This window comes from Mytilus californianus, unplaced genomic scaffold (genome assembly GCF_021869535.1).
Source record: "Mytilus californianus isolate M0D057914Y unplaced genomic scaffold, xbMytCali1.0.p SCAF_53, whole genome shotgun sequence".
Taxonomy (NCBI): domain Eukaryota; kingdom Metazoa; phylum Mollusca; class Bivalvia; order Mytilida; family Mytilidae; genus Mytilus; species Mytilus californianus.
Genome location: NW_026262705.1, coordinates 696,912 through 722,258, shown reverse-complemented (window position 1 = coordinate 722,258; position 25,347 = coordinate 696,912). Strand labels below are relative to the sequence as shown.

Here is a 25,347-nt window from a genome sequence, read left to right as displayed (position 1 = left end):
TTTCATTTATTTTGTAACCTCCATAGATACTAATTTTGTATTTCGTTACCACAAATAAGCAAATAAAAACATCAATTTTATAATGAAAGTTAATGTTAGAATAATAATACCGAATCGCTTGCAAATCTGATTGCTGAAAATAGGTAGATTTAAAAGAATTGACGAAGTACTACAAGAACACTCTAATATCTTGGTTAATTACCATATATTTTTTTCAAGCATATTTGTGTTCGAATTTGTTTAATCAATATGCAGCAAAGATTTTTAATGTCGATGTAACAAGCTTTTTATTGACGTTATTCATAAAATCAGACATACTACTCTGATATGTATATATTTCAAATGAAAGATGGAAGTTTCGAATTCATTTTACTCTACATCTGATTGTTAATTTTTTTCTTTTGTTTTCTCGATAACGGTTGTCCCAATGTCTACAAGGAATTTAGGTTTTGTTGTAGGGCAGGTAATTTCAAGTATCCTTCTCGTTGCTCATAACAAGAATAATTTAATGATAAATTGCATACGGTAATGTTAAAGTGGAGGATAATTTGAAAAGTGGAGTGATATCAATCATGCATTTATTTTCAATGAACCCCACTTATCACGCCAATATATCTATCGTGTTCCATTATTGTATTAAGTTAAGCAATTTGCACCTGATTTTTACAGTTAGTTCTTATTTTGTTTTCATTCTTGAAGGACATGTAACAGCATAAATCCACGTCATTTGATCTAGTAGTACGTTGTCTTATTGGCAATCAAACCATATCTTCTTATTTTTATAAGCGTGAATTAGTTTTTGAACTATATTCCTTTGTAATTTGGGAGCACTTGTTCTCACTGGTTTTGTAAATTTGAAAACATTGCAAAACACTCTAAAAAATTCGTTTAAATTTCTAATATCGATCTTCTAAAATCAAACTTTGTATATTTCCTAAACCTTTTTGGTGTAATATGTTGGAATTTTCGGTTTTTAATGCTTTTCAGCTTCGAATATGAATCGAGTGCAACTGGTAGGTCGTATGTAGACAAAAATCGCTTCTGACTGGCTAAACTACCAGCCAGTTTCTAAAATCACTAGGTCGTCGCCACTGCTGATGAACGTTTCGTCCCCGAGGGTATCATCAACCTAGTGGTCAATACACATGATACATTTGTGTTTCCAAACAAATAACGTTGATGCAGAATTTATTTGCTGAAAGTTTACTGTTTAAAAAATATTGAATTATTTGCAACACTAAGGTTTTTATACCCTAGACATATATTGGATAAGCCGTATTTGGCAATTTTTCGGTTTTTAATGCTCTCCAACATTCTATATGATATGGCCTTTCAACTCACGAGCCATATAGTAATATAATCCGCAATTCATTTGAAAATATGCTACAGTAATTTGCAAAAAACGTAAAAATGAATTTTAAAAATTTGTTAGAGTCAAAAACTTTCATTCAAACAACTAAATCTTAAATTCATTTTCGTTTATGATATTAATTTCGAATTAACAGTTTGAAATTTGTGCCAAATTACAATCGGCTAAAACTCTAAAAACAAAAAGTGTTGCTTTTTTCACAATGTGAACATTTCTCAACGTAACAACACATAATCTAGAATTAAATTTTACGGATATTACAATCAGGAACAGGGGATATAGGCGCGTTATATTACTAACGTTTCAAATTGAAGTGTATGTTGATATTTAATGAAACCTGCCAGTAGTGTCCATATTTGTACTTTTCCTTGTAGTAGCTGGTCATATTTCGACCCTGCTTTCCCAATTGTGAAAGTTCCATTTTTTTGTAGCAACATTCCAGCAGCGCCTGCATACGGAGTATATATCTCTCAGTTGATACGATACTCCAGGGCTTGTATTTCCTATCATGATTTCCTTGATAGAGGGTTGCTGCTCACAAGGAAGCTATTAAACCAAGAGTACCAATTGGGGAAGCTGAACTCATCCCTTCGTAAATTTTACGGACGCCATCACGAATTGGTTGACCATTACGGAATATCCGTTTCACTGATGATAGCGGATATATTCCTAATGTCGTAACTACAATCCCGTCCCCTTTTCCCGAATGTGACCTACCGATTTAGACTTATTACCGGATTTGTACTAACATGAGCAACACGATAGGTGCCACATGTGGAGCAGGATCTGCTTAACCTTCCGGAGCACCAGGGATCACCCCCAGTTTTTGGTGGGGTTCGTTTTGCTCAGACTTATGAGTTTGAATTTTACACTAGTAATAATAATGTTACCCCTATAGTCAGGATCTGAGAACCATGTATTGATGTTGATTGTTGTGGTGTCAGGCGAATGATGTCCTCTGTTGTACTGTCTAATACTGTTGGTTGTTCCTATTATCGTTTTTATGTAACAATAATCATAACTGTACGATACAGACGCATACATCTTTGAACTGATTGTCCGTTCCATTTTTTATTTTTTTACATTAACGTAGACAAATTGTATTATTTCACTAGAGATTGTTTTCCAAGAACAATCTCCCCACGGAAATGATTAATAAATCATACGGAATATCGACGTACATGTAATAACTGCACATATTCTTATATTCTTGTTCACTCTTGTCAGTATAATAAATATAAAGCATTTATATCAGTTAATGTAGTTTGCCTAATTTTACCTTAGATATTTCCATGTCAAGTAAGAACCGTAATAGTGAAAGTTGTATCGCCTCATTTTCTGGTCAATACCTCAACGAACATTGGTTAATATCCCAGATCGTTTAATAGCTACAACAAACAATAACATTATAATGATATAAAAAAGAATTATACCTCGCAGTTAAAGCAATGACTGAAGTGCGTTCTTGTTTACTTAGACATGTATAGATTGAAATGCTGCAGTTACTATATACACCTTTAGATCTCCATTGTCAACACCTGATAAATATTAATGGAATGACTTTTTTTTAGAATTATTATTATTATTTCAAGAATATGAAGTTGAAAAACCAATGCAGCAGATCGTTTGTCATTGTAGATATCTTCACGATAACAGCCTGACCACGATAAGCCAAGGACTTTTTAGAGACTTACCAGATTTGTATATCTTGTAAGTTTTGAAACTTTATACGTATACAATTATCAATCTTATATACAAGCATTTATGACAAAGGCTTTAATACGACATATCAATTTACCCAGATAAAAAAATGTCAGTGGTAAGAATATTACCTCAAATGACTGGATGTTCTGAGACTTCCGTATCATTCAGAGATTTCACGTAACAATTATTTATTTGAAGGAATGTAAGTTTTTAAAGTTGTACATATTGATAAATAACGATTGTCCTTAACTCAGCATTGATATTCCTCTGTTGCAACATCATTAGTCAAGGTATAAACTTCCAGGCATGGTAATGAAATCCATAAAAGTAAAGAGTGCACCAACAGGAAAGGTTGCGACAAGATTGTATAACTTTTGACCAAGTTGTTCCTTTTAAGTGAATTTATTTGGACTATAAGCCATTCACGCTTTCAAGTAATAATACATCCTTGGTTTAAAAGTTTGGTTTTAGCATTCCTGATGAAGGTTCAATCTCAATATGTGCACTTTAAAACTTTGAACTTCACTTAAAAGCGATGTAGGAGGTGTATTGCTCATTACACAGTTGTTTTTTTAGACTTACCAGATTTGTATATCTTGTATATTATAATGACCAAAAAAAAAAAATCCTTTCACCTTTAAGCGATAAATTTATTTTATTTTTGACAAATAAATATTGATATCTAAAGAATTTTTTTTTCTTTTAGCGCAATTTTATCATTTTTGAAAAATTTTATAAGAGTAACGATTTCCTGTAAATATTGCGCAATAACATTAAAATGTGTATTTGATTTACAATCATTGTATTCTGTTCTATTATGTTCATATAATTTTTCGAAAAAAAAAAACTATCATGATACAAGAACGAGCAAAGGGCATTTTGTTTAATTCTTGCGAAATTGAGGAATGTTCATTCTTGACCTTTGACCATGATTTAACAAAAATTGCACCGTACAAATTATTGACGACCGTACATAACAGAATATACAGATAATAAGCTTTCGAATGATATATGATATAGTCGTACATGTATGTTAGGTGGGTGCATTAAAGTCATTACCTAAGCGTCTTTTTGAAAAATGCCACTTGCCTATTCGGGCACAACTCTTTTGTATTATTTTATAGTCCTTGGTCAATGGCACTACTTTTTCATCTCAGAAATCAGTGAATCGGCACTGACATGATTTATAATACACTTTTGTTTTTTTAATTTTCTGTTAATAAAATTATGAATCAGTTAAAAACTATAGGTATGATAACGTTCAATCTCCATGAGAAAAAAAAGGCCGCATGCACTTAGGGAAACCGGACACTAAAACTTCGATTAAATTATGCTCCTATCTAAAGGAAAATATCATTACAGTGGTGTAAATAAGTTCTTATTCAATCAGAAAAAAACTATATGTATTCGACATAACCGAAAAGCTACAACAAAAGGACAGGTCATAACAAAAAGGATGCATGTATTTGAAATCAACTGATAATAATAACTTTTTGGAAATATTATAGGGATGCTGGATGCTGGTAACTATGTTAAGATACGTGTAACTTTATAAGGAGTAAAATATTGCGTGAATATTCAAATTGACTATAAGGGAGGAGTTGCGCAAAAGGCCCTTGTGGCCTACAAAAAAGGAGTATTACAAAACTAGGTGATTTTTACATTCAGAATAATCGTTCAGTTTGTATCATGAATTTCTATGACGATTTTATAGTCGAAAAATAGCATAATTATAATTTTCTACCAAAAAGATACACAAATGCATGTTTTCACACACTACCTAAATATTTAAAAATAGGTGTTTATATAAAAAAAACAAACACAAAAACAATAAAGAGCTAGCTTATTTTTTTAAAGATTAAACTTCAAACCGATATATATATATAAAACCGCAAACATTTATTCAAAGCTAGCCGAACTACAATAAGTTTTTCCTCAGATTTGGTCCTCAAACAAATAACTATGGTTTCTGAAATTTACCTTTCCCATCGTTTTATTATGAATGCATAACCCTTGTAATATATTTTTTTCAGGCGTTTACAAAACAATAAGATATCTGTTATTGAACCATATGCGTTTACCAATTTGCCTGATTTGGGTAGAGTGTAAGTATATATTTTCTAATGATCATTTATTAATTAGATCACAAATGGAAAAGTAGACGCAGTATTGTTCTATAGTCTATTCAATTAGTCCAAAATATCAAAGGCAAATACTAGTTATATAAATTGATTTGTATACCGCGAAAGATTTTTTTTAACTGCAACCAAGAGAATGAGACAGGTTTTTTTTTCTAAACTGTCTATAAACTATAAGTACACAAAATGGGTATTTGAACTTTGATGAATAGTTGTCTCATTGGCAATCTCACCACATCTCTTGATTTTTATAATAATCATAGTCAAATCCTTCATTTTCATTTTGACATTAGTAGCTTCAGATAACATGTAGAATGTAAAAGGCATAGAATATTTGTCTTACTTTTGTAAATTTTACTTTAAAGTTATTACGACTGCTATGCCACGCACATATCTTTTTATAGGTTTCTAGAATACAACAGTATATCACTGATCTCGGAATACTCTTTTGTTAATGTGTCCAAATTATACATCCTGTAAGTATATTAGTTTGAATAAAACAAACGAATTCCTTATTTGTTAGATGAAAACAATCTGCTATTGGATCGTTTTGTGTGTACCTACTTAAAACAATGAGGATATCGTAAGTGCATACCAATTTCGTCTCATACGTGGGATGCTACGATAAAGAATAGTGTTGATATTAAATTAATATGCACTAGACCAAAACTTGTCAGGTGAAAATACAGTGAACTCAATTATCAAAAATGTATGTATCGTAAAGCAAGTTGTTTGTCAACTTAAACCCACAAAACTTTTTCGACGGCTCTAATCCATTGTCACGTTGACTATTTCTGTTCCTCTCCGTATGCCGGAGTGTCACAAACTCTAAAATACAAACTTCAAATTGCCCAAAACACAACTGTTAGATTCAAAAAGAAATTTGGTCCAAGGTACATGTATAGTGTCCGTCAACCGGAACTTTCAAATGTTGTTTTTAAACATTGAAAATAGAGTGAAGCAATCAAGATTAGAACACGCATATACGATCTATAACAAACATTTTCCCGCATATTTCAGAGAAAACATTTTAAACGTCGAAGAACAACACTGATATAACACTAGGTCACGCCAATTCAATTGTGTTTTTCCCAAAATTAATAGAGTAGGCTCAACATCTTTTTTCTTTAATACTCTTAAAAGTTGGAATTTGCTTCCAAATAATATGACCAGGGCGCATTTAAAGCTGCAGGTAAACAACATCTTGAAACTAAGTAAATGTGTAACTTAACTCTTGACTAAAATTCAATTAATGCCTCCTTGCCTCCTCTTAATTTCTTTAAAGACCACATTGGAAATAAGCGGAAACGCTGTCATGATTTATCCTTGAAAGATTATCAACTTGAGAGTGCATTTTAGCATTACCTTATTTGTTTTATTTATTTCATATCTTTAATTATGCATATTTTTAAACTGTACTTGTACATAGTTGATATCAATTCCTACGTGAATTTTATCTAACACTCCGTTCTACCTCTGTTTTGAAGATATTTTGGGCTTATCTGATTTTGTTGTAAAGATACACACCTTTAAAACTTTGTCAGCAGAATTACCTGTGGTTGGTGTAATAATTCCCAGATTAGAAAGTAAAACGGAGAGTTGTCAATCATTGAAACCGAAGCGTACAAGAGAATCAGCGACTCTTTTCACAAAAAATCTTACGATAAAAATTGATAGTAAGTTAAACTGAAATGTGTATGACTTACGAGTATTTTTACTCTTAAGATTTTTTGTGAAAAGAGCTTCTGTATTTTAACTAGATTATGCATTAAGTTATCATTCAGAAGAAGTGCATCACTATATGACGCTGAGTATGTAGTATACAATATCACTCAGTATAGATAGAACATCAAGATATATATATAACTGAAATCTCAAAAGTCCTGAATGTCATTTAGACTGGTCGCTACACATCCATTGTGCATCTACTGTAATATTTTACGGACAATTATATTCTAAATCATCTTTTTGGAATTCTATGAAGAATGTAGGGAGTATTCATATAGAACTGGTGTATGTTATTGATCAAATGAAATGATAATTAGTGAATATAACCAAGCAAAGTACCTGATCCTGTGTTTTAGAATCTTAGCATGCAAATTACATTGTTCTTTGAATTCAACTCGTTATTCATCTGATAATATTTCTAAAACGAAAAGGGTGACATAATATATCTTGGCGGTATCCTTTCACAAATGACAAAGACTTCACCAATCTTAATATCCATATATAGAATGTATTTTAAAACATCTTATTATAGACAAGTCTCATATACTTCATTTAAAATGTCCAGATTTTCATTTCAATTCATTACAAAATTGAGGTTTTTATCATGTGTATGTACATGTACATGTACAGTGATTCATAATATATGTACCTTTTTTGCATCATGGATTTAGAAAATATGAATACTATGTAATCATAATACAAACTTTTGAAAGTCTATAATTTTATGTAATTACAACTGTATTGAGTAGATGTTGTCTGACATAAATTAAATGAAGTCCCCAAACAATAATATGATTGCAAAGAACGATATGTTTTCGCCTATAACTAAACAAGGCAACATGTCACATACAACATTATCTATTGACAGTCATCAGTTAATTTTCATATTCCTTTTTTTTTAAAGAATATGTCAGATAATTCAACATGAAAACAATTTTCTTTTCTTTTTCTACATAATATCCTTGCATGCATGTCTGATGCCATATGTGCAATTTTTCTAAATATGTCCATTTCGCATGATCACAAATCCCCCAAACGTGTCCGACAATTGTTATCCAACGAAACGGGTACACTTTAAGACGCCAAAACTTCTCAAAACTTTTAGCGCTTCTATTTCCACTCGGACGTCAGCAATGTCTTATGTAGTCGCAATTAAGGAATTTAATTGAAAAATTTGCTGGAGTCCACTATAAAATAAAAACCGCTATCATAGAACATGAACGCAAAGGTAGGTTGGGAAAATTCCCAAAGAAATAACGAAAATTAAAAAAAATGGAGACCTCGTACAATAGCTGAGATGGTACAAAAGTCACAGAAAGGATAATTAAAAAATTTATACAATTTACACAGTGAAAATGTTAATGTTAGTCAAAGAAAATGCTGGACAAAAGAAGATTGATTGATTGATTGTTGGTTGCTTAACGAAAGAAGAAGACAAAGGAAGAAACAACAGCCTAACTTTTCAAATCCAATTAAATGAAGCACTATTGAAATATTTGTTGCATGCACTGGCATGAGTGGGAATTATTCTTTACACAGGACAGTATACATTCTATCTAAATTTAGCCTCAATTGGGCCTTTTTCTTCCTTATTAGGACACATTTTACACTGGACATGCTTCTTATTTTCCCACATATTGACATACTACATAAACATCAACAAATTAAACCAGACAGTTTCCATTATGATAGATTATGTCTTGTGAAATGCTCAATTGCTACATTTAGGGCATTACACAGCCAAAAAGGCAAATATTTTAGTACAAACTATTTGTCGTGACTTGAATTTTGGTGTTTCCAATTGAATCAATCATTGCTAAAGTTTAAACTATACAAAAGAACTAGAGTTTGTTGCATTTTAAACAATGTGACTAATATTGGATTCCTTGTATACAGTTTTATATCAGTACCTATCACTTTAACTCATCACTTTTCTCAACAGTATTGGTCGCGGTAAATATTTTTTTTATTCCTGGTGATAAAAATGAAAGTACAAATAAAAGCTTAAAAATAGCGCAATATAACTGAAATCTAATTGATTGTTATTGTACTTGCTATTTTCAGTAAAGGGAAAACGGTAAATAGTTTGTTTTCTTGGTGACAAAAAACAAAAGTACGAATAAAAGCTTAAAAGTAGTGCAATAAAACTTTTTCCCTCTATTGGCGACAAAACTAACATTTTGCAAATTTACCACTTTTTATAATAAAAACCTGGACCAAACAGTTATGTGTGATATTTGTTCTTTATTATTCTGTTTTAGAAACTAAAGTCAAATGGGGGCATTGCCATCTTCGAACGGAGCTTGTTTATAATATCTATGGCCATCGTCACTTTTATCAGATTTATGAAAATAAGGAAGCCTTTTCGAATTTTTCTCAAACATATTTCCCTGCGTTTCAAAATATATATTGTAAATAAGCACATTGCAGTTATTCATAAACATAATAAATGAATAAAACAAAATATAGTATACCCTTATATCCAATCACAGTGCTTCAAAGTTGACTTCCTCTAGCTGCCCTTGATACATAAAAATGCAATCTTAAAGCCTGAAAAATTTAATACTACTTTTTTCCCTATAACATCTTCATTATTTCTATGTGATAACGAAAAACTTTTTAATAACGATAGACACTTAAGGCGTTTTTAAATATCGATATGATTAGAAGTTCATTTTGTTAGTAAAGCCCTGGCCTTGAAAACATTTAATGTCGGCTTTTTAACAAAACAAAACGAAGGTCCCAAGGACTGTTATAATATCGACTGGATTTATTGTTAATCATCATATACTTTTTATAACAGTGGACACGTTTGGGCGTTTTTTTTTTTAAGTATGGACACGATTGAACGTTCATAAAAGGACATCTTTTGGCGTCCTTCATCAACATAGACGTGTTTGGGAGTTCAGTGACGTCACATTGTTCAGGATTTAAATACATGATTATAAATACGATGTGGTATAATTGCCAATGACACAACTCTCCACCGGAAATCATTTAACGTAGAAGGTAACAACTAAGGGTCATGTTACGACCTTCAACAATGAGCAAAACCCATACCGGCTACGAGGTCCCGAAATGACATATATAAAATAATTCCCTTTTACGTTATTATATCGTTATTTTAATATGCTAATGGGGAATAATAAAATGAAATTTTGCACAGTTTATTTTTACATATAAACATACAAAATCTAAATTATATAATAAGAAAAAATTAACTTCAGCAAAATAATATCACCTTCGCCTTCGTGAGCAGCCTTCAGGTGGTGAAATAATAATATCCTTGGCGACACTGCCATTAATAACGTTGATGACTTTGATATAATATGAAGGTGAAACACATCTTACGAGTTCAAATAGATCCGTTTAGTTTCGATCGAAGGACAAAATTAAGTGTAATGCCTTTTGTGAGCGGTTGTATGAGTTTGATGGGGTTTGTTTTCTTCTGTAGAACATGTAAATATTCAAACTTTCCTACATCGACATATTTTATTCGCTATGTATAATCATTTGCAAATCTAATGTGTCAAAAAAAAAGAAAAGTCAAACTGGAAAATTAATACATGTTGTTCTTGTCGTTACCATCTAAACAATTCGCCATCATCGGTACACTTTAAAGACATTATAAACGTTGCCATTGTTGTACAGGCTTCAGAATGGAACTAGAATCGTCAGAAATAGTATTTGAGGTCAAAGTAAAGCCTTTTGTTCAAAGACATGCAATTTCTTTCCTTTAATACAAATCAAAAGTTTCCATAAAAAAAAGACGGATACATTGTCATGTTAACACACTCAAAGTCTATAGCACCGTCCAATGAAAATCCGCGTATCAAATGCATATCATTAGAACAATAATTGTGAGATATTACAAATGACTGCATTTTATTTGTGTTCGTGTTACACAGCTACTATAGGGAAAACGGTAGTATTGAATCTGCCATAGGCGACAACACTAACATTTTCTAAATTTACCACTTTTTATAATAAAAACCTGGACAAAACAGTAATGTGTGGCATTAGTACTTTATTATTTTGTTTTAGAAATTGAAGTCAAATAGTTTAATGACCATCTTCCAACGGAGTTTGTTTATGGTATCCATACCAACCGTCATTTTACATCAAATTTATGAAAATTTGGAAGTCTTTTCGAATAATTCTCAAGAAAATGTTTGAATAGGTTTCAAACTTTATATTGTTAATATACACACTGCAGTTATTTATAGATAAATACAAAAATATATTTTACCCTTACATCCAATCACAGCGCTCCTAAGTTAACTTCCTTCACCTGCCTTGGGTACACAAAAGGTCAACCTAAAGCCGGGAAAATGTAATACTACTTTTTTCCCTTTAGTACAAGCAATATTGGTGTATATATTAAGGTACATGTAAAGTATTAGTTAAGATGCAAATAAACTGTACATCTGTAAAGTTGTATAAAAAATGTAAACCAGTTGAGATGCATTTAAACTCCATCTGTGAAAATGTACCTAAACTGTATATCTGTAAAGATGTATAAACACAGTCAATCTATATTTTTACAAATGTACAGTGTATATGCATCTTTAAATATGTGTAAATTAATATATAGATCTTAACAAATGCACAGTCAGTCAGTCTATCTCAACAGATGTAAAGTTCATATACATCTTTAAAAATGTATAGTTAATATGCATCTTCACATATGTACATCAATAATGCTTGTACTGTACAGCTGTGTACATACATAAAAAACGATGATTTCAAAACGCCTTGTAATCCCACATACAAAAACATATCATTTGACAAGGATGAGATTTTGGCGAATCATAAGTCCTTCATGGCTTAAATGAATATTACATTGAACAGCAAATCGAAGGACTTACCTTGTTTGTATTGGATACCTAAGCTTCACAAAATTCTGTACAAACAACGGTACATTGCCGGCTCATTTGCATGTTCAACTAAAGAATTGTCCATTAGATTGACAAAAATTCTGTCCGCAGTGAAAGATGGTCTTCCGAAATACTGTAAAACTGTTTACTCGCGTAGTGGTATTAACCATATGTGGATTTTAAAAAACTCTAAAGAATTTCTGGATAATTTTAAATCTCGATCTTTTTCTGAAATCAATTCTATCAAAACTTTTGATTTTTCAACCCTTTATACCACCATTCCCCATGTGAAATTGAAAAATCGTCTAAATGAATAATCCACAATGCTTTTCAACATAAAAATGGTAGCATACGCTATACATTTATTACTTTGGGATACCATACGGCATATTTTGTTAATAGTGAACAAAAAGGTAAAACATGCTACACAGAGGAAGAAGTGATCAGTATGCTGGAGTTTCTTATTGACAACATATTTGTTGAATTTGGAGGTAGACTTTTTCAACAAATTGTCGGCAGTCCTATTGAAACGAACTGTGCGCCTCTCCTTGCCGACCTCTTCTTATTTTCATACGAGTCGGAGTTCCTTCAGACACTTGTCAAAAACAAGAAGATCAAAGAAGTCAGGTCATTTAATTTCAATTTCAGATATATATTGATGATGTTCTTTCCGTTAACATTCCAAACGTTTCTGATTGGGTTCCATTAATATATCCCCCAGAACTAGAAATTAAAGAAACAACAGGCACGGCTTCCTCCGCCTCATTTTTAGACTAATACCTCGAATTTGACATACACGGTCATCTCAGGACCAGAATCTATGACAAACGAGACGATTTTAATTTTGAAATTATCAATTTCCCCTACCTTGGTAGCAATATACCAACTTCACCTGCATATGGGATATACATTTCCCAACTTATTCGGTATTCAAGCGTTTGCAGCTGCTACTCAGACTTTGCAAAACGTCACCAGTGTCTGAGCAGAAAGTTGATGAACCAGGGGTATGTCAAAGAACCTTTCGCATTTTTTCAAAAAAAAAGTTCATCGGAAGGTACCAAGACCTTGTTGATAAATATTCCGTATCAACTTCACAAATAATACACGATGGTCTTGAAGTATAGATTCTGGGTACTGATGTTGTTTATCATCTTAATAACGTGTTATAGTATTCTTTTATTTGTCTTTTTGAATATTACTTTTACTGTTTATTCTATTATTGGTGTTATTCATTTGACGTGGCTCGGTACTTATACATCCCGTCATTGTGTTATTGTGCTATGGTAAATTTTTGTATTCTTGTCTTTCATTTTGCTTATGGGCTTTGTCTATATGCCTTTTTGTGTTTATTTGTTACATATTTGTTTTTTTTTCAAAGTGATTAAGATTATAACACAATGTTGACTGTTGTACCCCTATTTTGACATTTTTACCTATTATGTCTGTTTGTTTTGTTCACACATCATTGTAAATATAATGGAATGTTATGCGACTGTCATACAAGTGAGAGGTTTAGCTAGCTATAAAACCAGGTTTAATCCACCATTTTCTACATTAGAAAATGCCTTTACCAAGTCAGGAATATGACAGTTGTTATCCATTCGTTTGATGTGTTTGAGCTTTTGATTTTGCCATTTGATTAGGGACTTTCCGTTTTGAATTTTCCTCGGAGTTCGGTATTTTTATGATTTTACTTTTTCCTGTGTTCGTGAGCTTAAGTTTTCAGTTTATTGTTGTGATTAAGTTTATGCTAACACATGGCGTTTATTATGTACTATTAGTTGATATTGAAACTTCCATGATTGAAAAAAAATAATATTAAGCAAAATTAACTTTATATTAACCTCTTAATTATTATACACAAACAGAAACCTTGAATTAGTCTGCAATTGCCAGAACTTTCCCTTTATGACCTGGGTAAAACAAGTATCGAGGTATGATGTGACCTGTTCAGATCGGAACCATGTTGAACTATCAAATCTTCATATGTGCCATTTTAAAGATTGTGACAGTAGGTAATTGTATAAATTTCATTTGAGTGTATGACATTATCATATTATGAATTTGCATCTTCATCTTTAATTTACCTTAAAAGTATACTTAAGGTGATAATGGACATTTTTTGTAACGTACTGTCATCCAAGCATGATATAACATCTGTGTTCTATAAAAATTGTAACTTAAAGTTAGTGGAGTTCTTTTGATAATGATATATAATCACACCGGACATTCAAACATCTAAAGTCCAGAACCTTGAATATACTGGAAAATTTTTGACTTTGACCAAATGAGAGTAAGTGGCATTTTTTTATATATCTATTTGTATCGACAGAGTTTTCAACAACAAAAAAGAGGTAGAAGATATAGATCCAAAGGGAACAAGTCATAAGTCGAAGACAAACTGACAACGTTTTGGCAAAAACAAAAAACGACGATAAGGCAAATCAAATATTACGAACTTGAAGAGCATTGATAACCGATAATTTCGAATAATTGTGCCAAAAAAGCCAAGGCGATCTATAACTGGAGCTAGAAAAACCTTAGAGTTTGAATATTTCGAACACAATCTACTATACCGATAAAGAGGTATTGCAATTTTTTAAATGAAATCATTGTGATCATTCTGATAGGGCCCGCTATTAATGGCTAGTAAATATTTTTTTCTGCTTTTACCTCGTCATTCAGTGCTTATCCGTAACAGTCTCTGTTAAATCTGTTTAAAGGTTTAGAGCCTCAAATTCTGTATACAGACTTGTTTATTGATTAATATAAAAATAGGGAGATGTGGTATGATTACCAATGACACAACTCTCCACCAGAGACGAATTAAAAGTAGAAGTTATCAACAATAGGTCACTAAACGGCCTTCAACAATGCACAAAACTCATGCGCAAGGCAAGCTATAAAAGGCCACGACGATGTGACAAATGTAAACAGTTCATACGACAAAACCAAAGGCCTGATTTATTTATAAAGTAATAATGAAAACAATATAATATTCAGCAACAAAAGACAACCACTGAATTACAGGCTCCCGACTTGGGATAGGCACATACAGAATGTCTTGAGTTTAAACATATTTGAAGGTGCCCACCCCTTCCAACATGAGATAGTGGTGTATCTGCATAACATAAGAACAAACTATAAAAAAACAGTTGAAAATGGCTGAACTCATCAGAACGATCCAAGGTAAATGAATAATTAATAAAAACTAAAACACAAGGTACAGATCTGAGAGTACTCGCAGTTACTGAAAGATAGTTTAATGCCAAGCACAACTAATAAAAACATCATGTTTCTAAGACTTATATATCAATCAGTACACACTTATGGAATCTTTTTTTTTAAATGTCTAATGTAGCGTCCTGTAGATCAAAGAAAGTTGCAGGAAAAATGCATTTCAGAATAACTAGTCTGTAGAAAATTAGGGTCAGTCGAGCAGTAAATTATTTTGTAACATATCAAACGTATTTTGGACTTTTTTGTTCTGAACGTTGGAAGAGAATCTGTAACAAATTCAGAATTATTAATTCTCGGATCTATATTTGGTTTCGGTTGTGGCAACAAACTCCTTTATTTCGGAAAGATTTTTAAATCCCACTAAATTTGAAAAAAAACTGGGTCGGAATCCCACAGATAACACAGTCTAAGATATTACAAATTGGCCCCATATTATAAGTTATTACTTTGCAAATATCAAATACAGTCGTATTTTAACATCTTTTTGAAAATTTTGTTTTCAATGGTTTCCAATACCTTAGCTGTATTTGGCAAGACTTAAGGTCTTTTGGGTCCTCAATGTAGAAAAATCATGCGTCTGGCGTGCACAATTTTAATCCTGGAACCTATGATGAGTTTATTTCCAACTTCGTATTTGATTTAGCATTTTGCTTTCATTTATGCACCGCTGGTGAGTATTATGTAGCAACATCTTGTGTATTAACATTGTTTTGGTATAAGTGTGTATAACACACAGCAAGAATCTACTGCCTCAGAATTTCCAACAGGAATAACTGCAGGTAAATATAAACGCTTTTTTGTAATTATTAATTGTATGCAAATTTGAAGGTGTTCTGGACTAATTTGAACAACAAGTCGTAACGAATTGTCTTTCAATTATTAAATACCAGGACTGAATGAACATTGATAAAACTTGTATTTGACACAAAATTTCATACATTTTTGTTAAAGATGCTTTCAAACTTCGAATTCGCATTGAATTTGGCTATCTAACTGCTTTGATTTGAGCACAACTGGTGTTTCTAAAGTAAAATATCGACGAGACGCTTGGTATACCAATTTGTAAGCCTGGTATTTTTTATGATTTTTTAAAAAATATTCATGAAAATTATCATTAAAACCTTTTTGAATTCCTTTGATCCAACAGCTCAGTTGAATGATATGCAGACAGAATCTACTACCTTAGAAGTTACTACAGAAACAACAACATGTAAATATCCACATTATTGTTTTATATCTAAATATTGGTGTGTGCAAATTTGAAGATGGTCTCATATACTTTGCGGTGGTTTTCCAGTTTGCTTACAGTCCTGGAACTTAATGTTACGTGTTAAATGTCCTTATAATAATCTCTCGTGGCAACAGTACACAAAAAAACAACATAGAAAAGTAAAGACTGTGCAAAAAAAAAACAACGATAATAATGTATTGAAATAACCAACAATGCTACATTTTGTTCTTTCAATGACAAAATGTTGATATAAAGATATTAAATTATCTTAACCTCACACATTACATTAACTCCGGATTATTTGAATCCATTAGACTGAATCTGTTTGGTTCATTCTTTTTGATACAAAAAATAACATCACACCCTTCCTCGAGTGCGTTCGTTTGTATTCAGTCATACCTTCTTAAGAGACCATCTGTATAAGCAAAACCTTTGTTATTAGACTACTAATGTAAGGTCCCTCTGTAGAGCAATTCATATAGACTGAACATGTATTTAAAGACCACCTGTATTATGAGACCACTTCTTTTGCTCTCCCATAGATCGTCTCTTCAAACATGTTTCACTGTAATTGATTCCTATATTAAATTATACAGTACTTGTTTTAGTGTGTGCGATGTTTTGATTTAAATTCTTTACATCAGATCTTGTTCCTTTTAGAGTTCACGCGATTTAATCAGTTTCCGTGTGTTACCTTGATCAGGTTGATTTGTCTCTTCTTAATCGATTTACGAGATTTGAGCTTCGGTAAACTACTGTGGCCTTAACATGCTTAACTTATATGTAAGTATTTTTGGTATTGCAGATGCTGTTATATTAGGATCCGTTGGTGGAATTGTAGGATTGTCAGTAATAGTTGTAGTCGTTATTCTGTTCATGAAGTAAGTTATAATTAAGTCATGTCTGTATATCATGTAAACGTGTTGTCTTATATATAATGTAAAACGGATAACACAATAACAAAAACAGAAACGGCAGAAAGAAAATTAACTAACCTCAAAATACTTCACAGTTAACTTAAGAATTGAGTAAGGTGAACCCAACCAAACATCGTAATGAACTCAGCAACTCCGACAGGGTCAGCAGATCATTGTCAATGAAGTACTACTGTGTAACCACCTTTCCTATTTATTATTAGTAGATATGTATACTAGTAAGTTAGCGGCAATAATTGAAATTAAGCTTTAAGCTTGAATCCTAGGCAGTAAGTATATTGCCTAAATTATGTCTAGTATTACTTTTAAATTCTAAGATTTGAGCTTAAATCTTTAAAAATATGTCCAGGCATCAATCTTACTGCCTAAAATGTATATCCAATTCCATACTTCAAAGTTAAAATAAATCTGGTACACAGTAACATGATAAGAACGCAAGTTTAAAATGGCCATTACCTGAAATTTAACCCATTTCTCTGACGTCATTGTATTGTTCTTACAGTGGATTATTTTTTAAGAATCCACTGACCACTTCGTTAACTTATTTTATAACTTTAAACTTTTAACTTACGATTTTTTATCCTCTCAAAAACGAGTGGCATATGAAAGGTTCGAACATGCGCGTATTTTCTTCATAATCAGTAGAGTCTTCAGTCTATGCATGATACCACTATACCACGAGTGCTCACATAAATCAATATTTAAATAACACTCTTAAAGCGCACAACTGTCAATACATGTCAATAAACTGTATTTCTATCTCAGAGATAATTTGCTTTTGTTATCTAATAAAATATATATACTATGTCTGGATTTGTTCATGTTCTTTTCAAATTTATTTATATCACGTCAACATTGAACGGACTCTAATTTGAATAAAGTGTGATATATAAGCTACGACCGTAAAACTACTTCTTTGACTGTAAAACCAGAAACAAAATCATCGCCTTTAAATGAAAATGAAGTATATATATACCTCTAAGATTAAAACTATTTTTATCGAGAAAAAAATTACAATGAAAAAATTTCATTCCGGATACAAGGTTCGCTCTTTGCACTGTTAATATCACCGTTATGACATTCGTTACCAACGACTAGACGATCACGGCTATGAACAGCTTGATGGTAAGGTTATGAAATCAAGATAATTATTCATTGTACATCCGTAGCAAGATCAATTCTGATGGGGATTCAGAATGCGTACCTCAGATAAAACTAGTTTATTGACCGGTGGACGACATATGCCAAATGTAATAACTTTAAAATAATCGTAACTTAATGAAACGGAAACAGTTTAAACAGATTTAAATATAATTGTTCAATTCAAATCGTAAGCACATAATTTTATACTTTAGGAAAGCAATATGAATTTGAGCATTATGAAATGGCAGATTTATGGCATCTACGATATCAATATTTTTTTGACTTAGAACGGCTTTTTTTTTTTATCTTTATTAAAATCTATCATCACATTACATAAATAAAACCATTAAAATGTGACTTAGAACGGCTTAACGGTGTTTAGTCTGCAATAAACCATAACACTTTGCTAAATATTATATATATAAATTTTGAAGGTTCTAAATTTTGGTAATTAAACATTTTTAACTTTTCAAAACAAGATAAATAAATTCTGTATATTAATATATGTCTTTTTGAATAAATTAAATATACCAAAATCTATTCAATATTAATAATTTGTAATGATTAAACATTAAATGAAATATGTATATACAAAACTAAAATCTGGTGTTAAAAAGGGGAGCTAACACCCCATTTAAGTTATCTTAAACTTATGTTAACTTGTCAAATGTCTAATTATAGATGCGAACCGTGTGGATATAATCATTTCCAGCTATTATTGAATACAAAAGACAAAATACAAAACTATTTTTATGAAATATCGTTGATTCATTGTCAAAACGTAAAACAGACAGTCGTTTCAAAAGAAATGGGTTAAGCTAGAGAATTGATAAGAAGTAGTGGATTCGGAAACGATAATCAACTTGCGACTAAAGTCGCTCGTTGATTATCGTTTACGAATCCACTACTTCTTATCAATTCTCTACTACATAATCATCATATAGGGCATGACAAAAATTGTGAAAACATCAACTGAATTGAAAGCTGCTTCTCACGCATATTATACGTTAGAGCTGTGTTGTTGTGTAATTTTGTTACACCATTAGAAATTTATAGCTTTCATTTGATCCATTAAATCAACCTGTCTTTTACGGTTACACTCTTTGGGTGAAATCGGTTTAACTACAACCCCTTCTCTATTTGACTTTCCTTACTGTAAGAATTTTACAGTGTGAAAGAAATAGTTCAATTGAATCACGGGAAATGTTTGCATAACCACTATCAACTTGTTTAGTGTTACGGTCCCTGTCGCCATGACCTGTTTCTTTATGTGTCTTTTTTTTTTAAATAACAACAGTTCCTCTAAAAACAAAACAATTTCTTTCATCATTCTTCTTAATTGAGTTATCAATCTTTCAAAGTCTCTAGTGGTAATAATGTCTTACTTTTTCAAATTTTAATAGTCTATAATTACCTAATGTCGCTAACAAATACATGTATGTGGATACAAAAATCATATTACGGCTATTAAAGGCCAGACAACACCATTAAGTTAAACACATTATATTTGTTCTCAGTATTAAGGATGTTCGCTCCTCTTGTTTTTTACTTTTTGTCAAATATTCTGTATCCTCCTGTTTTATCCATGTAGTGCCATTTAAAAATTTTGACCGCTAACCAGCACCTTTCTTTTCATAATTGTATTACATATAGTTTGAAAAGCCATGGCCGTATTTGAAAATTGTTATTTTTTCATAGTTTTTGAAAGAAAAAAGGTGCCAATGGTATATGTATGAAAAGTCTAGAGAGAATCATTTCCCGACAAATTTTCAATGGCTTATATCTCGAAAACAAGGACACGGACCCTTCATTTTTGTCTGCTTTTTCGGGTCTATTATTTATATACTATCAATTTATAAGTTATAGTCTTTTAAAAAGCTTGTTATTTTGAAACAGAGTAGCTAACATCCTTAAATAGACAATTAATACGACATCGTGTATCTTATATGATTTAAACTTTATTAGTATTGTTTCATGCAAATAACTACATTTTTCTCGACTTTAATTGCTTAAAAGTGGGATTGTTTGGCTCATATTGTTTTGCTCCTTCTGAATCTGCAGGAATTATATTCATAATTTTCACAAAATGTTATGGTTTATAATTTTTTTAATACACCACGCAGATGTTGTCTGTATAGCCAAGTTATGGCGTAATCGGTATCAAGCATAGAATGATGATCAAATCGGTCCTAGGATGGTCTTTAACTTATAGTAAGGGGAGAGTTTTTTGCTCCAAGTGTAAGTGCTCGCTGTAACTCTGGCCTAAAAAAAAACAGCAAACATTGAACTGTTCCTTTGATTATCGTGGGTTTTGTTTATGTCAGAGTAGTTATGTTTTGTTATGAACTGACATCCCGTAGCATTTCTGTTCATTGTCGCAAATTGAATAATAACAATCATCAAACCAAACAATGACAATTAACACAGTGGTAGTACCGAGTTGATTTATAAATATTTGTTCGTCCGCCTTCCCTCAGTAATTACACCGCTATGATTTATCATCGAATTGGTTCTTGAAATACTACGGGTGCCTTTAGAATAAAATTAACTGCCTACCTGTAGAACACCTGACTTTGACGGGTTCATTTAATTCAATTTCGAGTTGAAGTGTTGTATGCCTGTTATTTTTTTGTTGCTCATGACGTTGTCTTATTTTGTTTCCCTAATCGTTTTGAGTGTCATACTTTGTATATTGCTCTTTTTTGTATTGGAAACAGAAACTCCTTAAAGTTACAAATATGATGAACCACTCTGCAATTGCAGTAGTATTGGATCAGCAGAGACTAAACAATAATTATAGCTATAAAATAATTGGTTTAAGCGTCAACTCGTTTTTCATTTATTGTTTTACAGGCGAACTTCAATTCTAAAGAAATTCAAGGACATTCCAAAACAAAAAGGTTCTGCATTGTATGAAAATGAAATTCTATTGGATCATCAAGTCTATCAGGATCTGACTCTGGTCAGGAGAGACAATGATTCACCATATGATGCCATACACAATTTCATTACATAAAAAGGATAAGCTTTCAAGAAAATATCAGAATACATTCATTTTACGCTACATTGATCTTTTCAATTTAGACTATATCATACATACGGAAATAACGAGCAGATGTTTATATAAGACGGATCAATTATCTCTTCCTTTTATTGGATCTGGTAGTAAAGCTGGTAATAAGAATTCATACCAAATAACAATACAAACTTTAGATCGAAAAAAGTGTTTCTATAAATGTAGCAGCATTGTTTAAACTGGTGACTCATAATTTACACGATACAATTAAATGACTAGAAAAATAAATGAGTAAAAACGAGTACTACATGCATCAGAAATTTGCATAGATGGTATATTTATCATTTTGTATATAGATATCAAGTGTTTGAAAATGTTTATAACATATCATATTTTATTTATAGCACATTATATAATTATCAGCCTCTCCAACCCATAAAAAGAATAAAAAAACCAAGAAAGCAAAAATAAAAACAAAAACAAACAAAATGAGATAATGGTGTTTTCAATAAACAGTCCTTTTATTTAATGTACCCTTAGGTACAAGTATGATTCGTGCAATTGCATGTCAGTTCTTTGCATTTCAATTACCTTAAAACCTGTATTTCTTATTGACCTAATATGAAGAATACTTTAATTACCAATATTGTCTATATGTTGAATATATGTAAAAACATAGTCCTCTAGAGGAGTTTGTTGTCGGACTTTACAACAACATATAAGCTTCAAGATTATTGCCATCACATTGTAATACTATATAATAGTAATTGCATTTACCTTTCTAGAGCACCTTAAAACACTCTATATATTTTTCGAGTTTGTGTTGCTTAATTCTTAGTATAATGTGAAGTAGATTCATTATTGTTGCTTATATTTCCATATAATTTCTAGAACCTTCGATTGAAATTATCTTGGACGTATCATTTTACTTCGAAACGTTATAAAGTTAAGGATGGTGTACCGATCATTTTTATAATTTACCTGTTCTGCATCTTTTCCAATAGCTGACGTATTTACAGTCTTATGTATAGGTAAACCGTACCGTCGATCTCTTTACATGTTTAAGTTCCAATTAATAAAAATGCAGGTTGGTATTCGAATCATTTGTCATTATGTGGACGAATCACACATCCAACAAAGACTTTTTATATGACCTTGGCTGTTGACGGTATAATATTTTAAAGATAATAAAAAAAAATCATTAAAGATACTAAGCTTATCTGAATAATTGTTCAGAGTAATAAAAATGAAGGATGATGCTTCAAACTTTTTCCACATTGTGTGAAAATCAATAAATAATCATATTTAGCACTTTTTTTTTACTTTTGATATTTGTACATGCTCGTGTTAGAACTTATTAATCTTCTTTAAAATGCGATTTTAAACCAGTTAATCAGTTTCCAGCTGCATGATATGTTATATAAGTACTAAATTTATTTCCAAAATGTCCTATTCTTAAATTTAATAAAAATGGGTAAAATTCTTGAATGTTTTGATATCGTTTTTCTCACATGTATATAAATAAATAAACGTTCAATGATAAAACTGACAAATAGATAAAAGCACTGCTACTTAAGTAGAAAATAACAAATATAAGAAATGGTAAAATTTGAAAAATATTTCAATTTATTCATCATTAATATCACTGTACAGTTTTATTTGTTTAATCGATATATAACTATCAGCTCAGTTTGAGCTTTAATTCAATAAAATAGTATTTACACAAAAGCTTTATATTGGTTTTTTTTCGTCAAATCACAGAATAAAATTAAGAAAAAGCAGAGCCAACATAGCAATCTTGGTTCTGTTTGTTTTACGTAGACCTACTTATTCGGGTACAGGAATTACTAAATATGTTTATAGGAAGATCTTACGAATATGTTTAACTTTCAAAATATGCTGAATATAGTGGCTATTTTGTAACAAGTGATATCTGAAAGATTTGAGATCATTGATACCAGGCTGACAATTCGGTAAGCTAGAGGCTTGTTTATTTTACTATTGATGCATCAGTGGCGCTCGACTCAGAACCGCTGGAAGGCCAAATCAAATATGAAATTGAAATTCATTTTAAAAGAAAAGTGACTACTTGGCTGGTTATACCCTCGGGCTTTAGACTGTTTGTTTTAGGTACTATCTACGATCAATCTTTTTAAGTCGAACGCGTTATCTTTGTTGTTGAAAAATATCTAGTCGAAATCGTGAATGTCTTATTTAATTGCACTTATTTACCATTTGTATATTTTTTTAAATTATCACAACAATGGTTATTGTTGTCAGGATCTTTGGAGAATACTAGTACGTACCCTTTCAAAGTGTTAGTTTTTACTATGTTTTGTGAATGGTAAACCAATATACGACTAATGTACAGCTCTCATAGTGTCTATAAAACAGTTTCGTAGTAACTGCTTAAAATACTATGCAATATTTTTTGAATTATCCTTGTCATGTCACGATAAACTCACATCTCATTACGAAACAACTTATTACCACCACTCTCAATTTTATATGATCTGCGTTGTTTTTGTTTATAAAAAAATCAAGTACATTTATAAGCGAAGTGATTACAAGAATATTGAATTTGTCAATTTTTTACTCTTACATCCAAACGCCAATTCTTATTTATACAATATACCGGACGTGTTGTTTTATTCTGTTTTCCTAGATTTCGCAACTTAATAAATATTATTCTGGTTATAGCTATATAGAATTGTAAAACCTCACACTATTTTCACTTACTGTGGATTCATTATTATTCGTTTGATTCTAATTTTCGTGGGTTTCGTGGGTACAGATGAACCACAAATTCAAATGTTCAACGAATTACAAATTTTCTATAGGCCTTGTATGCAGAGATTGGCAAAACCACGAAATAAAATATCCACAAAAATGCAAGTTTTCCTCAATCCACGAAATTTGATACCCACGAAAATAAATGAATCCACAGTATCACTATCTAAGAGGCAACATTATTTCAGCGATGTTCAAATCTTGTAACTTCATTTTGTCTGAGTATAAATATTGGTAGAAGAAAACTAATAAAATCTCATGAAGCAGGAGAGACCAAGTGAAACGACGGGTTAAGCGGCTGTAGTAATGCATGCATTACCCGGAAAGCTAGTCAAAACCGAGTCAAAATATAAAATAAAGGAAAAGGACACATCCGATCGGTCAAATGGCTGTTCTTGTATCTGGTAATATGAGATCTAAAACCTCGATACTATGTTCCTTGTGAGACACAGGCGCACAACGTTTTATGGTGATCGTTAACCATATGTAGTGCAGATTATAATTATAGCTCTTCCTTATTAAATATCTGTAGAGTTTCGCGTTTGCAAGGACCACATTCCTATGAAATAAAAATTATGTTGACATAGACGTATAACGTAGAGTACCAGTTAATATGTATAAACGCCAAATGATGTCATTGATGAGAAAGATAGTTTATTTCTAATCAGAAGATGATAATGGGGAAAATGCAATATTCCCGTTAATTTGTATTGATCTTTTAACCAGAAAAAGATCCAGATGTGAAGCAATTTGCTAGTTCCGGTATTTTAATATTAAGGTGGTTCAAAACCATGGCTACTAAGATATTCTTTTTTCTTTTTTTTTATTTTCACACAATCATGTTGTTATCATTTTATGCTTGGCCCATTAAATGCAAAGAAACAGGGAGTCATCGGGCTCGTTTTTCATCGAAAGTTCGTGATTATTTACCTATATTGTAAGGTAAAATAAGGGGATGAGGGGGTGGTCACCAGATTTTAAAAAGTTAGGGGCTTTTGTTTCAACCCTCTATTACATAAGGTCTGATTACAATGATCTGTATTTTTTATTTGAATTTTTTATTGTGATGATCGTAATTCTTGGCTAGAGAAGATGCTGAAGATACAGTTGTTTAACATGTAAATATTTTGTTGTGACGAAGCGAATTAATTTTTTTGTTGTTGGTGAAATACGGTT

At 31.4% G+C, this 25,347-nt stretch overlaps 1 protein-coding gene across 1 annotated transcript in view; it reads left to right on the top strand.

The window, feature by feature from the left end:
* Positions 1 to 23,112, top strand: part of LOC127703872 (SLIT and NTRK-like protein 3) — a 36,889-nt gene extending 13,777 nt beyond the window's left edge. Inside the window, exons 5-11 of the mRNA XM_052207948.1 lie at positions 3,008 to 3,079; positions 5,107 to 5,178; positions 5,616 to 5,687; positions 13,685 to 13,827; positions 16,204 to 16,266; positions 17,093 to 17,168; positions 21,219 to 23,112. Of these exons, the coding sequence (XP_052063908.1) occupies positions 3,008 to 3,079; positions 5,107 to 5,178; positions 5,616 to 5,687; positions 13,685 to 13,827; positions 16,204 to 16,266; positions 17,093 to 17,168; positions 21,219 to 21,381 (661 nt within the window). The 3' untranslated portion in view covers positions 21,382 to 23,112. The remainder of the gene's footprint in view (positions 1 to 3,007; positions 3,080 to 5,106; positions 5,179 to 5,615; positions 5,688 to 13,684; positions 13,828 to 16,203; positions 16,267 to 17,092; positions 17,169 to 21,218) is intronic.
* The last annotated feature ends 2,235 nt before the right edge of the window (positions 23,113 to 25,347 follow it).